This window comes from Bactrocera latifrons, unplaced genomic scaffold (genome assembly GCF_001853355.1).
Source record: "Bactrocera latifrons isolate USDA-ARS-PBARC rearing strain unplaced genomic scaffold, ASM185335v1 scaffold_35, whole genome shotgun sequence".
Classification (NCBI taxonomy): Eukaryota; Metazoa; Arthropoda; class Insecta; order Diptera; family Tephritidae; genus Bactrocera; species Bactrocera latifrons.
In genome coordinates, this window is record NW_017536990.1 from 344,282 (window position 1) to 357,995 (window position 13,714).

Consider the following 13,714-nt stretch of genomic DNA (forward strand, 5'->3'; position numbering starts at 1 on the left):
CATTAAAATAACATATTTCAACTATATGCACTCACCTGTCTGCCAGGCACACCAGCGGCACCGGTATTCTTATTGATCTTAGCTAGCAATTTCTTGCTTTGCAATTCCAAATCTTCTATCGGCAGATTTTGTATTTTCTTCTTCATTTCGTTGTGATGATCGAGTGAATGCTTCGCGCCGTTAACATCTTCGGCGAAATCATTGCGCTGCAAGTCTTCCTGCAGATCGTCGATGCGATCAGCCATATCGCTCGCTTGCCAAAAAAAATCTTCGATTGCCAAACGCGATTCGGTCCACTGTTGGTGATCGTACGGCTGCGTGCCGTCAAAATCAGAAGTCAATTGATGCGCCTCGGCTATTTTGTGTAGGGCCTCGATCGATATATTCGATGTTTCAAATTTATATTTATTTGTCGATATCGAAGCGCGTTGCTTCTGCCAAAAATTATCCGGTTTAATTAGCACCACGTTATGTATGTTAGCGCTGAAGTGCTCCTGCAGTACTTTGAGTATTGTCTTTAGGTTGGTGGAACAATTGCCATTGCCCCGCATATCAATGATGACCGTGAAGCCGAGGTTCTTCGCTGAATCACTATGATGAAATGAAAGAATAGCAAATTAGTGAAATTAGTTGGAGCCAAAATAAAGTTTTAATAAAAGCGTGAAAGGCGGTAGGCTGGGTGAAACGAGCGACCAAAAGAGAACGAGAGAGCGAAGGGGGCAGTGTGAACGTGCGAATGGCTCGACGTGAACAAGCCGTAAAAATAGGAGCGAAAACAGCAGACCGCGCACCGGCATATGTGACTACACATGCCCAATGAGGCAATGAACTGCGACAAACATATACACAACATACATTGGTAAAGCGGTTGTTCAAAGTTTGCATAAATTAAGATTTTTTACAATGAATTACTATGCTGACACAATTTCKTTTCATTAATTTCTTTGTTGTAATCAAAAATATTTGGATAAACAAGCTTTTTCCAAGCAATGGGTAATACAGTACTTTAATAGTTAAATAACAATAATACGATTTACGAAAATTATTAAATTACACTTTAAAAAAAATAATATAAATAAATTTATAATAACCAAAATTACTAAATAGTGAAAAACATAGTAAATATGTTATATACATATAACCAAATTTACGAACTGTGCTACTTATCGACACATTACTGTACGYAAAATATTTTAGATATCAAAAATATGTGACCACATTATAAAACACTGATAATATTGTATTTTAAACTAATTTTGCGTAATTTTAATGATATTAGTTAACCACAAACCACAAAGTGATTTGCATCAACACACATACAATCTTGCAAATGGATATACAATATGTATGCAGATTTGTATGCGTATCTTAACTCTTTCCTATGTGTTGTTTGAATGCATAATTAAATAAGAATGTATAATATATAAATGTCGAAATAGGAGCCATGCAGCTTCTGTCACACATTTGATTCTTTGGGTGTAGACGGCAAATAAAATGACATGGGTAATGTACTCATAAATACGTTTTTTTATGGGCTTAGGAAACCCGTCGGTATCTTATAAGGGTTATATAAAGTAAAAGTAGAATAATTACGTGAGTACAGCGTGTTCTACATTTATTAGATTTTGAAATCCCAAAATTTACAGTAGCATTTTCTAAAAAAAATCATTATCTCCGGCTGCAACGAAACTAGAATACGGTTCACATGTGCAGGTGCGTATATGATACAGTTGTCCGATCTGAACAACAGCTATGTTCAATTACGTGAAGATTATTTGCAAAATAAAAAAGTTTTCCACATATTGACTTATTTTTGACCAATCACTTTGTATGACAGCTATGTATGAATGTATATTCTCTAGTGGTCTGATGTCGGTTTCGGCAAAGGAGTAGCTTGTTTGAAATTTCAGATATATATCTTRAAACTGAGCAACTAGCTAGCGAAATATCTTGAGGATTCCTTGTCTACCCTTTCAACTATGTCTTCGAATAGCGTTACAAAGATGATTGKATCAAAAGTTTTCAATAGGTTAAGTGAAGCTAGCAACATTCTACCTTGATTCTGTGGTGATCAATAACTTCCCACAMGTAATGAAAATAATTGAATAGGATCATGCAGTGAACTAATAATTTATGTTATCTATCTATTGYAATTTTTTAGTTTGGCGTCCATTCTTCCTTAAGGACTTTAGCAAGGTGGTTTCCTGCCGCCAAGTTGCCAGTGGCAAGAAATTCAGAGGTTAACAATTTATTTAGTACAGATTATAGCAGCTGTTGTAGTAATAATATAAACAATTCTAGTAAATACWTACATGTCAAGAACTTTAACTTACAAGTATTTTCAAAATTAAAATATTATTATAAGTATTTTGCAAAAACATACATACGTAGGTTCATATTAATCAAACAGGGGCCTGTTTGTTTCCGGTACCAAGCACACTTAATAAATATAAACAGGCACATACATACATTGAACCACAATCAATGTACAAACATAGACAGCTCAAAACAAATTCATGAAATTTGACACCATAGCCGTATACAAGGAAAGGYAATTCACAAGAAATTTTGTAGATATAAATGCACCTATGAATGTACATTTGCGACAGTTTCCAATCAAGAAAGTCACCATTGGGTATAGAGACTGTCTCTTATACACATCTAGATGTGTATAAGAGACAGGCCGTATACAAGGAAAGGCAATTCACAAGAAATTTTGTAGATATAAATGCACCTATGAATGTACATTTGCGACAGTTTCCAATCAAGAAAGTCACCATTGGGTATAGAGAAATAATGATAATCAAAATAATAACAATCAGTTATGTTGAGGAATCTATCTATCTACAGTAAATAAGGCATTAAGCTAAATACTTATCGGTCRTTCCGAACGTCGTCGAACCGGATTGTATGTGTAATGAGAGAAATCTTATCATTAAAAGTACAATGGATAGAGCGCCACACCAGAAAACTAAATCATAATCGAATAGATATGCGGAGTGACTACGAAACATGATTAAAGTAAGCCGACAGTCGGGTCTATGTAACCAGAACCTCCCCGAATTTTTATACGAGAACTACTGTCAACTCGACAACATTCCTACAAATTACTTTAGGTTTCTTTCCCCCGACATAACAACAACAAAACCCGAAAAGTTTGAGAGCATATGCAAGAGTTACTCGGGTTTCCTCTGATAACTGGGGTATTCATATGCAATATGCCTTCGTGAAAATGATATGATTAGACAACCTTTTCTTTTTGAAGAACATTCTACGATGTGATATGCAAACACGCATACATATGTCATATACACTTGTACACTTAGGTATATACAAATACAAATATGCATCTTATCCATAAATTTGGCAACAGCTTTCTAAACAAAAGAAGACTGGACCCCATACCATCCACTTACTGTCCGTCCATCCGTGCAAGCTATAAGTTGAGTTAAAATTGGGATATCTTGATAAATGTTGGTAGGTGCGTTCCTTCGCAAAAAAAAAAAAAAAATTCGAGATCGTATGTATACGATATTAACCAAAATCATATAAAGTATCAAATTAAGATATACAACTATGATTGCGCAAAGGAGATCGCACTAATGTACATATCTTCTAAATCGCTAAATTCGCCTTGCGCTGGGATCAAAATTGCGCGATGAACGTRGCAGCGCCCATTTTTAGTTGAAATCAGATAGCTCGAGATCTTCCCGATTTCTACAAAGTTCGGGCTACGGCTACGCCTACTTCCCATTTATTATGGGAATTGTGTTATRTTTATAATTTGAAAGTCAGAGATAATCCTTTTCAGTTAGTAGTATTTTTGTATGCTACAAATGGGTTGTTGATTCGGGACAACACTTCTTTTAGCCCCATATACTTAATATAAAGATTTTCGATCTTTCGGTGACTTTATACCGCATATGTATATCGGCCAACATGTGTTTATCTTAATAAAATTGAGATAGTGTGTTTTTCATAAAACGGTGCATATTCGTGCTCAGAATGAATAAAATCGGCTAAAATCTCACCCTAGGCTTTAATCCTTGAAAGTTGGAAGAGTATAAAAGGTTCGGTTATACCCGAACTTAACTCTTATTTTCATTTTTTTTTTTTCCAATAATATTGCCTGTGGCTCACCAACTATTTGTGAATAAATATTTGGTCTTATCTGGCCTTGAACAACTTTGATTTTATGCAGGGTATTTTATATATTTAGCTGCATACATAGTTATGTATGTATATAAACTTATACGAAGACATATATCATTTGTGTTTTTACGTATGCAAAGACGTATTTTCAGCGCTTATGGATTTCCTTAGAAATTTATGCCACTGTGTGTTTTGGCACTGTGGTCGACGTTCGCTGACAATGATGTTTATGATGCCGGCGTAGTAGGAGGCGTGTGTGGCTGCGGCAGACAGGCAAGCAGGCAGGCAGGCAATAACGTCGCCAAAGTCGCGCCAATGCCGTTGTTATAGTCAAAAGTCGTCGACGTAGCTGCCACCGGCGTTGTTTTCCTCATTTTTGTAGCAGTCGCCGTCACCTTCTCCAAAGTTGCCTAAAGTCTCGACATATCTTTGTAGTGCGCTTCTCCATTGCTGCTCTTTGTCTTTTAAATTTTTTTGTTCTTGTTGTTTTGCGTGATTTTTCACTCGTACTTTTTTCATTCGCCTTGTATACTGGAGCTGCCTTATTCTTTTGCTTTCGTTTTTATTTTTAATTGTGCGTTTTGTTGGGGCGTTGCGTGCAATTGTGAGGTTCCTCACTGCCACTATGTATATAGTTTTAGTTTATATTYTGTAGTTTTTAATTTGTGTAGTTTCCTTATACGTAAATTAATGTATTCGACAGTGGTGAAACCCCTTTAGGAGTATTTGAAGTGACAACAAGCTCATGAAAATCTTTTTTGTTTTATTTATACTCCTATTCATTTTTCATTTTATGCATTTCGTAATGCTTTTAGACAAAAACAATAATTGGCTTTTGTTTCCGAGTGCCTGTTTCAAAACTTGTATTATTATGAAAGTTATTATTTTTAGTGTTTTTTTTCCAAAAAACACAACTTGTACAGGACTTCACACATACATATGTACAATTTACTGCATGCGTAAACAATTGTTTAAGCTTGAATATAGCGAATATTACAACCGGCTGACACACATGTGTGCAGGTTGCATTAAGCCTGAAGCCTGGCGCTTTGGAGTCCATAACGCATAACACTTAAATGAATCATGCTGCAATATGCAACCGTGCTTATTTATGCACCGTGTATAAAGTGAAATTTTCCTCACCAATCTTTTGTTCAAAAAGCGGATAGTGGAAGATAAGAAATGCGAAACCCAAGCGGAGAAAATGCTCGCAAAAATTGAGTGTAAAAACAAGAGAGTGATGCAAGGAAATAAAATAAAATAATTGGTAATTCATATAAYTTTGCCTCGATAATTGTGTGGTCTGGCTAAAAAGGAACAGGAACTTAACTGAAATTTTAGTTTTGATTTTTGAGATATTTTTACATCAGAACTAGCGCACAGTAAAATGCTAAAGAATAAATTACATAGGCAAAAACATTTATAATGTTAATAGTTAGTCTTATATTGATATGGAATATTGAATGGATATAAGAATTTTAAAATTATTGAGTAAATGCTTACCTTGGTATCATAATTAAATAGCTAAGCAAACGACGTAAATCCTCCGGTTTAAGTCGATCTCGTTTCGGTGTTGCTGGAAAGCATAACAAGGGACCACCTCGTCTATCACGACCACCAGTGAGGCAAACAACACGCTCCTGAAGCAGTGTTAAAATATCCCGCGCCCTTTGTCCGTCCATATTTCTTTATATTTATGGTACGCAATAACGGTTATGTTAGTTTCCTTTTTTAAGATAAAAGTTTTTATGTTGCCAACGTTTAAAGGTGTATTAATCGATTTTTCGGTCGACCTTTTCACGGTTTTTACGTTCAGCAAATATTTTCTTTTTTACCGCCATAACTTCGGATTTTTCGTTGGTATTTTATTTCAAAACATATGAGCTCACTTGCAACCACTTTTTAATTAATATTTTTATTTGTCACCTAACCCCGAAAGCGAGCCAACAAAGTTGACTCATGCAATAACAAAAAAAAAAAAAATCACAATATATCAGATTATTACATTTCACACATGCTGGGGAAAATGTGTTGTTTTTCTCAATTTATTTTAATGTTTAATAAATTAACTAAATGTGACATTTCTCACGACACTTTCCAACTTTGTTCTTAATAATATATTGTTTCTCTGAGCTAATCATTTGTTTATTTGCATTGAGCAATTATTACTTGTCGAAAATGTTTCCGTTTACAATGCGTARTCCATTGCCTTATGTTCTACCCAACGTTGCCGTCAAAATTGTCGTCGATGTCGACGTCGGCTTCAACAGCATTAATAAAACAACGTCAACAGCACCATTCCAAATTTTGGTTCCTTTTTTTCTATTTTAAACTTTTCATTATTATTGTATTTATCTCTTTTCGGATATTCTTTGTGTTACTCTTCATCTTTAACTACAACTCATCATTCATTGGAGCAGTCGCTTCCAAAATAAAACAAAATCACACAAACGCAAAATGAAAGAACGTTTTTGTAGTCGGCACTGGTTGCGGTCAGCAGATTGGTACACTGTTAGATTTTGCTGATTGCTGCTTAACAACTTGCCTATGGTTGCTTCTTCTTCATCCTCCCATTACACTTCAACGATTTCAGTTTCCTCTCGCTATTCTTTTGCTCCTCCTGATGTTGCTGATGATGGTGGTGCTCCGCTGTTTTTAGCTGTCATTGATTTTTTGAGAAATTGTATATTGCCGGAAAACCACTATTTCACAACAAATTCGCACAATTTATATTAAATTTCAATTTCACGTAGTTAGAATATTAATTTTACAGTTTCATAAGTTTTAAATTTTATCTATTTCTGTTTAAAAATTACAAACTTTTCTGGAGGATTTACTGCCCAATATGAGAACGAAACGAAACAATTTTTTTCGCTTGAGCTCTCTCCAAACTCTCCACTGTTTTCGATGACAACGAAAACACGAATGATGCCAAAGTAAACAAGTACGTAAAAGCATAATGTAAGTAGAGACCAAACAATAACAATGATCCCATTTAATATAAACATTATTTGAAATATATTTCCGTAATTGTCAAGATTAGGAATATTTAAATAGTTGTTAAATATGTTGTTATTAATTTAAAAAGGGTGTAAGAGCTATCTGTTTACATAAACGTATGCATATATTTGKTTAAATAATGCAACTCTGCATTTTGGAGAAATCTCTCGCATGCTTAGGTGCAGAACGAAAGAAAGTTCATTCGGAGTAATTGTATTGTTCAGTCAAGAAAGAAAATCACAAACTTTCGTTTGCTAATTTAAATAATATGAGCAAATATTATAAAATTCAAAATTTCTCAAAAAATATTTAAATACGTATCCAATTTCTAATTCAGTATCCCTTTCCTTAAAGCAAACTATTCCTATTTTATTTTAAAGAAGTGATATTGCAGTTCTGATTGGAGAACCATTCACGTTTTGACAACATATCTGCYTTATGTGCGGAACACAATGCTCGCGACAGACTGCAGCAGCACGACAGTGAACTGAAAATGGCGTTGTGAATCCTACTACATGAACGTTTGTGAGAGGGCAGCGACATAACAATGGCCGACACGTACACAAAAGAACGCAGTTGTCCATTGTGCATGTACACAATTTCGTTGTGGCCATACTAATACCTTACATTTCAATGAAATTTTAATATTTTGTTCAAAGTAAAATTTTTAATCAAAAAATAAGTAAATAGGTAAATTCATTTGTTTTAATTTATCAATTGTAACAGAGCTATTTTATGCTTTTATGTGTAAAATTACGTCAGGTTTGTTAGAGCTTTGAGTAATTTTACATTTTACATATTAGTGGCATCACCACTCTACCTCATCTCTCTTGTGTGGAATACAATGCTCTCGACAGACTGCAAACGACATCTGTCAAATATTAAAATACACACGTTCTTRTGGACGGACTTATTTTGACAGCTGCACGACTACACGACGGCAGGCCGACAGTTGTCGTTCTCGCTAACTTCAATTTTATCCTATATTTGCCAACGACAGTAGGACGACAGTAGAGTTGACAGTAGAATGCAAGATAGAGAGATGAGGAAGAGTGGTGATGCCACTAATATGTAAAATGTAAAATTATTTACAGCTCTAACAAACTTGACGCTACTTTACAAATAAAAGCATAAAACAGCTCTGTTACATCATTTGTAATAACAATTGATAATTTGAAACGAATAAATTTACCTATTTACTTATTTTTTGCATAAGAAATTTCACTTTGAACAAAATATTAAAATACCTTGAAGTGCAAGGTATTAGAATGGCCACAACGAAATTGTGTACATGCAAAATGGACAACTGCGTTGTTTTGTGTACGTGTCGGCCATTGTTATGTTGCTGCCCTCTCACAAACGTTCATGTAGTAGGATTCACAACGCCATTTTCAGTTTACGGTCGTGCTGCTGCAGTCTGCCGCGAGCATTGTATTCCACACATCTACCTTCCATYCAACTGTCAACTCTACTGTCGTAGTACTGTCATTGTAAAATATAGGATTAAACTGAAGTTAGCGAAAACAACAACTGTCGGCCTGCAGTCGTGTAGTCGTGCAACTGTCAAAATAGGTCCGTCCATAAGAACGTGTGTATTTTAATATTTGACAGATGTCGTTTGCAGTCTGTGGCGAGCATTGTGTTCAACACATTAGAAGTGAATGCATTTTATATGGAATGTCAAATAGACATTTTCATTTGACAATTGTGCTTTTGTTACATTTGCTCAGATATTTCTAAAATTTTCACTTTATTTGTTTTCCATCAAAATTTGCAAAAATTCTACGTAAAATCAAATTAACTTTAGAACACCGTAAAAGGAAATCAAAACACAAACAACTTACATTATCTGGAAGCACATCAACACTAACAACGTTCAGCAAAACTGAAGTGTTTACGACCACAAACGAATTATCAAACGAGAATATTCATCCTCCAAACATGGATACCAATATAAACCGTGTGCTAAATCAAACCTTGCGTCATCCATTGCATGGACTGCTATTCAAATATACCAATGTAATGAAAGGTTCGTCGTTGATTGACAAACCATAAAAGTGCTTAAAATTGCATACATATAAACATTTATAGGTTGGCAATACCGCTGGTTCACGGTTGATTCACAGACCGGTACACTGAGCTATTATTTGTGTGACTCTTCTTCGACTGGTGATGAATCAGCACCATCGGCACAGGTGCTAGCTGGCGCTCCACGCGGACAAGTACATTTGGCAGGCGCCGTAGTTTGTCCTAGTGATGAAGATTCGCGGACCTTCTCTATCGGCTGTGCCTCTGGCGATACATTGAAACTACGTGCAGCTGACGCACGTTCACGACAAGAATGGGTTGACGGATTGCGAGCAGTCGTCGAGAGTCATACGAAAGCTATGGATATAAGTAATTCATCAACACTCCCACCGCGAGAACTGTTGGCCGCTTCGGACGCAATGGTATCAGCGAGACAAGCGCTCTACCTAACCGAACAATGGTGAGCAAATATATGCACGTAAAGTATACTTCGTTATATACACATATGTTTTTTGTGCAATTTTCTAGCAATGCCGCATTAGCGCGTTCAATCGAGAACATTGAATGCGCGACGTTTTCGCCGACAGACCCGGATTTACTTTTACTAAAAGCCATTTCAACAGCCAGCACACAATGTTTGCATCAGTGTTTAAGCCTATTGCAACGACATGAAGAGACTCACAGCACTAGCATGGAATCTGCGGGTGTTTACTAAGCGATACATAATATATATTATAATAATATTATTGTTAACACGATTGTCCATACATGTGTACATACATCTAAAGCTGTATTTTGTATAATCAACTTTAAATGTTTATAAATTTACGTTATAATTGAGCGTTAATACAGCTATATATAATATACAAAAAGACATATATACCACATTGCAATATATCGCATGAAATCATAGTTATATAATCATATAAATTTAGGTACTAAAACATTCAAAGAAATTAAATAAACGCACACTTATTAAGCCAAAAATTGTAACAAAAAACATGGGTTGTATTTTATCGTCGTGTGTGCTTTACTGATATTTTCGAAAATTTTAATTTTCGTTCATATACTTTCGTTTTTACCGCTACAACAACAGAAATAAGAACTTACTGTTTTCGCAAMCTGGAAATTAAAACACAATTTTCATTTTCCATCTCTTTGTATATTTTACTGAATAAAACGAAGTTATTACGTTACTTAGCTGCAATTACATTAATAATTATAATACCATTATTTAATCGTTCATCGTTCTCACATAATTAACTTAGAGAGTTTATACTTATGTTATCAAACTAATTGTTTCCTTTGCATACCACTTCTGTTGCCCATTTACATCAAAGCCGCATCTTCCTTTGCTGCACAGCTGTGTTTAGTGGGTATTCGGGAAAAATTAAAAAAAAAAAAAACATGCACTTTACTGATTTTTTTTTCTGGAGTAAAAACTATATTTTTGGTTTGAGTTTTGCTTACACATGCATACATACATATAAGTACAGTTAATATTTTATATACTGCAAGAAAACATATTGTGGGTGTGTGCGTTTCAATACCGTTTAAATTCATGAAACATATTTTGCAGTAATTGGGCTTCCATTTGACGGATATTGTGACTTTGAATTGTGTTTACAACTATTGTTGGCGAAGTTCGTAATTACACAGGGGAGTTGAGTGTGTGCGGAATACATTATCTTTAATTTTTTTGGGTCAGCAATGAAATGTAGTATTAGTTTGGACCAAAGAGGGATACCAATAAATTATTTTATTATTTTTAGTTGCAACATAAGCATTTACTCACATTTCCTTAAGCTTCTGGTAGACAACTGGTTACTTAATATAATATAATGTTGCTGTGTTGGTTGCTGAAGACTTATGCTTCTTAGGTTATGTCTTATGCTGCTTTAAGTTATTTTTTAAATGTGTCTATTGTTGATTATGCTTTTGTTTTGTGTTTTTTGCTTACTTTCGGTAATAAAATTTATTTAAAGTTTCGTTTGCTCTATTTCCCTTCTTTTTTCTCWTTGTTTTTTTAGTACACAGTAAACAAATTGTTGGCAGTATGCTTATTTGACAATGTATGTATACATGAACGGGTATGATAGTTTTCTCTCATAACCGATACAACGCAGTTTGTCTAAAAAACAAAACATTCTTCTATGTGCTAAAACTCACCAAGAATTATTTGTCTTTTTCGGTTTTTATTAATTTTTTGAAAAATAATTTCACAATTTCAAAGCAAAAACCAGAAAAATTTGTATTTTGGGTTAACACATATGTACATATGACAACTATGAATGAAATATCAACCCATACAAACAAATAATTTGTCAAGTAAGCATATTGTACATTAATTGTTATTCTTAGCTGGTTCTCTGTGAACACTATGTTTGTTTCTATTGTATTTATGATTCCAGTTAGTGATCGCTAAGTACGAAGCTGAAATCAATTGTTGTTTTTAGTACATAATTAAGCTAAAGGACTTTCAACTGTTTCTCTTTGCTTGAAAATCATGAAACTTATGTGAGCTTTATTATTTTTTATTCAAAGTTTATATTTTGATTTCATTTGTTGTTTATGAAGTTTTTCTCCCTCTTTTTGACATTTATAGTTTACATATGCTTTTTGTGTGCTTTTACAAACCAAAAACAAAAAAAAAAAAAGCAAAAAAAAAGTATTTAATTATTTGCCTAAAATTCGATTTTGTTTGGGCCGAAATATTTTTTTCATTAAAATATTAGGTACTAAATCAATTTGTTAACTGTTTATACTTTTTAAGTTCATCTATCCGAAATGTTCTATATAAACATATAAAAATGTATTATTTTCACRATTTTCCTTATATGCTGTGCATGAAATTGGCAAATTTTTGGTGAGAAAATATTGAAAAATTTAATATAAGGGTTTGTAGGAAAAAAATAAACAAATATTAATTGGAAGAAGGCACTTTATACAAATTTTGGAAATAAATAATTTCAAAATGGTTAAAACATACTATGTGTCCATTGATTTATTTTTTTAAATAAATTAAATAAATATAAAATTATTAAATAAAATTACATATTATTAACAAAATTTTATATTCTAGTCAAATAATAAATATTTTTTGTAATTTTTTTATAATATGTTAAAGTGAATGATGAAACATAATAATAAGTAAAAAATAGACTCCAGATGTTACAATACCCTTCATCGGGGCATTTCTGATAGCATTAATCGGTTCAGCTTATCATGCTGATGGTTTATATACATAAATGTGTTTTATAGAGTCTCCGACGTTTCTTAAAATACCCTGTTTAGGGTATACAAATTTAAAAAATTAAGTTATAATTGAGAAAAATATGATATGATATATTGTGTATAATTTGTGTAAATATAGTTTATTTTAGTTATAGAAAAGGAAAAATATTAATTGAAATGTAGTTTCATATTTTGTTTAACCAAAATTAACAAAAAATTGCCATACTAAAATTAATAAATAAATTAATAAAAAGTACATTTTTTTAAAAACATTTAACTAATTTCATAACCTTATACCAATTTGCCACATTTCACGAATTTGCATAAAGATCAGTCTAAAATTTTGCATTTTAATTTTAATTTTGTTTCTTTTGTTGTTCCTAAATTTTCCTAAAATTCCACAATTGTATAAATAGTAAATTTTTGTCATACACGCTTTGTCATCATTTTTAATAATACAATAATAATTAATTTACATTATTTGCTTTTAATTTTTACGCTTTTTTCCACTTTTATATTTTTGAATTTTATTCCGAAAGGCATTTGTTGCAAATTTGTTCGCTTTAATTATAGTTTTTATCGTTTTTCATTAAAGGGTCCTAAACATTTAATTTAATTTTTACTTCCGTTTTTTTGACTTTTTTTATTATCAAAATATTTTCAATTTAAAGCATAATTCACTTTTAAGAATTTTGTTTCTCCAAATTTTATTTTAATTTTGTACATTTTTTTGTATAAATATGTAAATAATAATATTATTCTTCATAAACAATTTCGTTTAACTGAATTGGGCACACATTTCGAAATACTTCAATTTTTTTTTATAAATATTTATGCATCTTTTATATTTGGTTAGTGGGTTATGTGTATGTTTTCGACAAATTGCATGCTTGGTTGGAATGTACTTAATGAGGGAATACTGTACAGTGAAACACATACACATTGTATTTTAACATGAAAGAACAAATGACTTAATGTTTAAGAGATCGCTGCATTGTAGTGAGTGAAATATACTACGTAGCTACTTTTGATATTTTCAAAAACAATATAATTTAAACATTAGGGGCGTTCGTGCAACGAATTTTGTCATGTAATCGACAATTTAAAATTTTCGAAAATTTTCTTTTGGTATGGACAATTATTTATATTAGTTGACTGTAATTCCAAATCCAATTTTACATAGTTCGGCTATTGGTTCTATATTTAGCAATTATTTTCATTAGCTGAATAAGTGCGGAAAAAGTTCCGAAGTTCCCATTCAGAAAATATTAAGTAAAGCTCCGAATACAAATTTGATGAC

General features: G+C 32.8%; 2 protein-coding genes across 2 annotated transcripts in view; one reads left to right on the forward strand and one right to left on the reverse strand.

Annotated features, from left to right (window-relative positions):
- Nucleotides 1–7,068, reverse strand: part of LOC108971641 (triple functional domain protein) — a 69,460-nt gene extending 62,392 nt beyond the window's left edge. Inside the window, exons 1-2 of the mRNA XM_018937848.1 lie at nt 5,656–7,068; nt 36–591 (exon numbers count right to left, since the gene is read on the reverse strand). Of these exons, the coding sequence (XP_018793393.1) occupies nt 36–591; nt 5,656–5,834 (735 nt within the window). The 5' untranslated portion in view covers nt 5,835–7,068. The remainder of the gene's footprint in view (nt 1–35; nt 592–5,655) is intronic.
- Nucleotides 7,069–8,894: 1,826 nt separating this feature from the next.
- On the forward strand, nt 8,895–10,264 carry LOC108971588 (oxysterol-binding protein-related protein 11). Its single transcript, XM_018937760.1, has 3 exons — nt 8,895–9,181; nt 9,244–9,640; nt 9,709–10,264. Exons 1-3 carry the CDS (start codon nt 9,094–9,096, stop codon nt 9,893–9,895), a joined length of 672 nt encoding a protein of 223 aa, XP_018793305.1. The 5' UTR covers nt 8,895–9,093; the 3' UTR covers nt 9,896–10,264.
- The last annotated feature ends 3,450 nt before the right edge of the window (nt 10,265–13,714 follow it).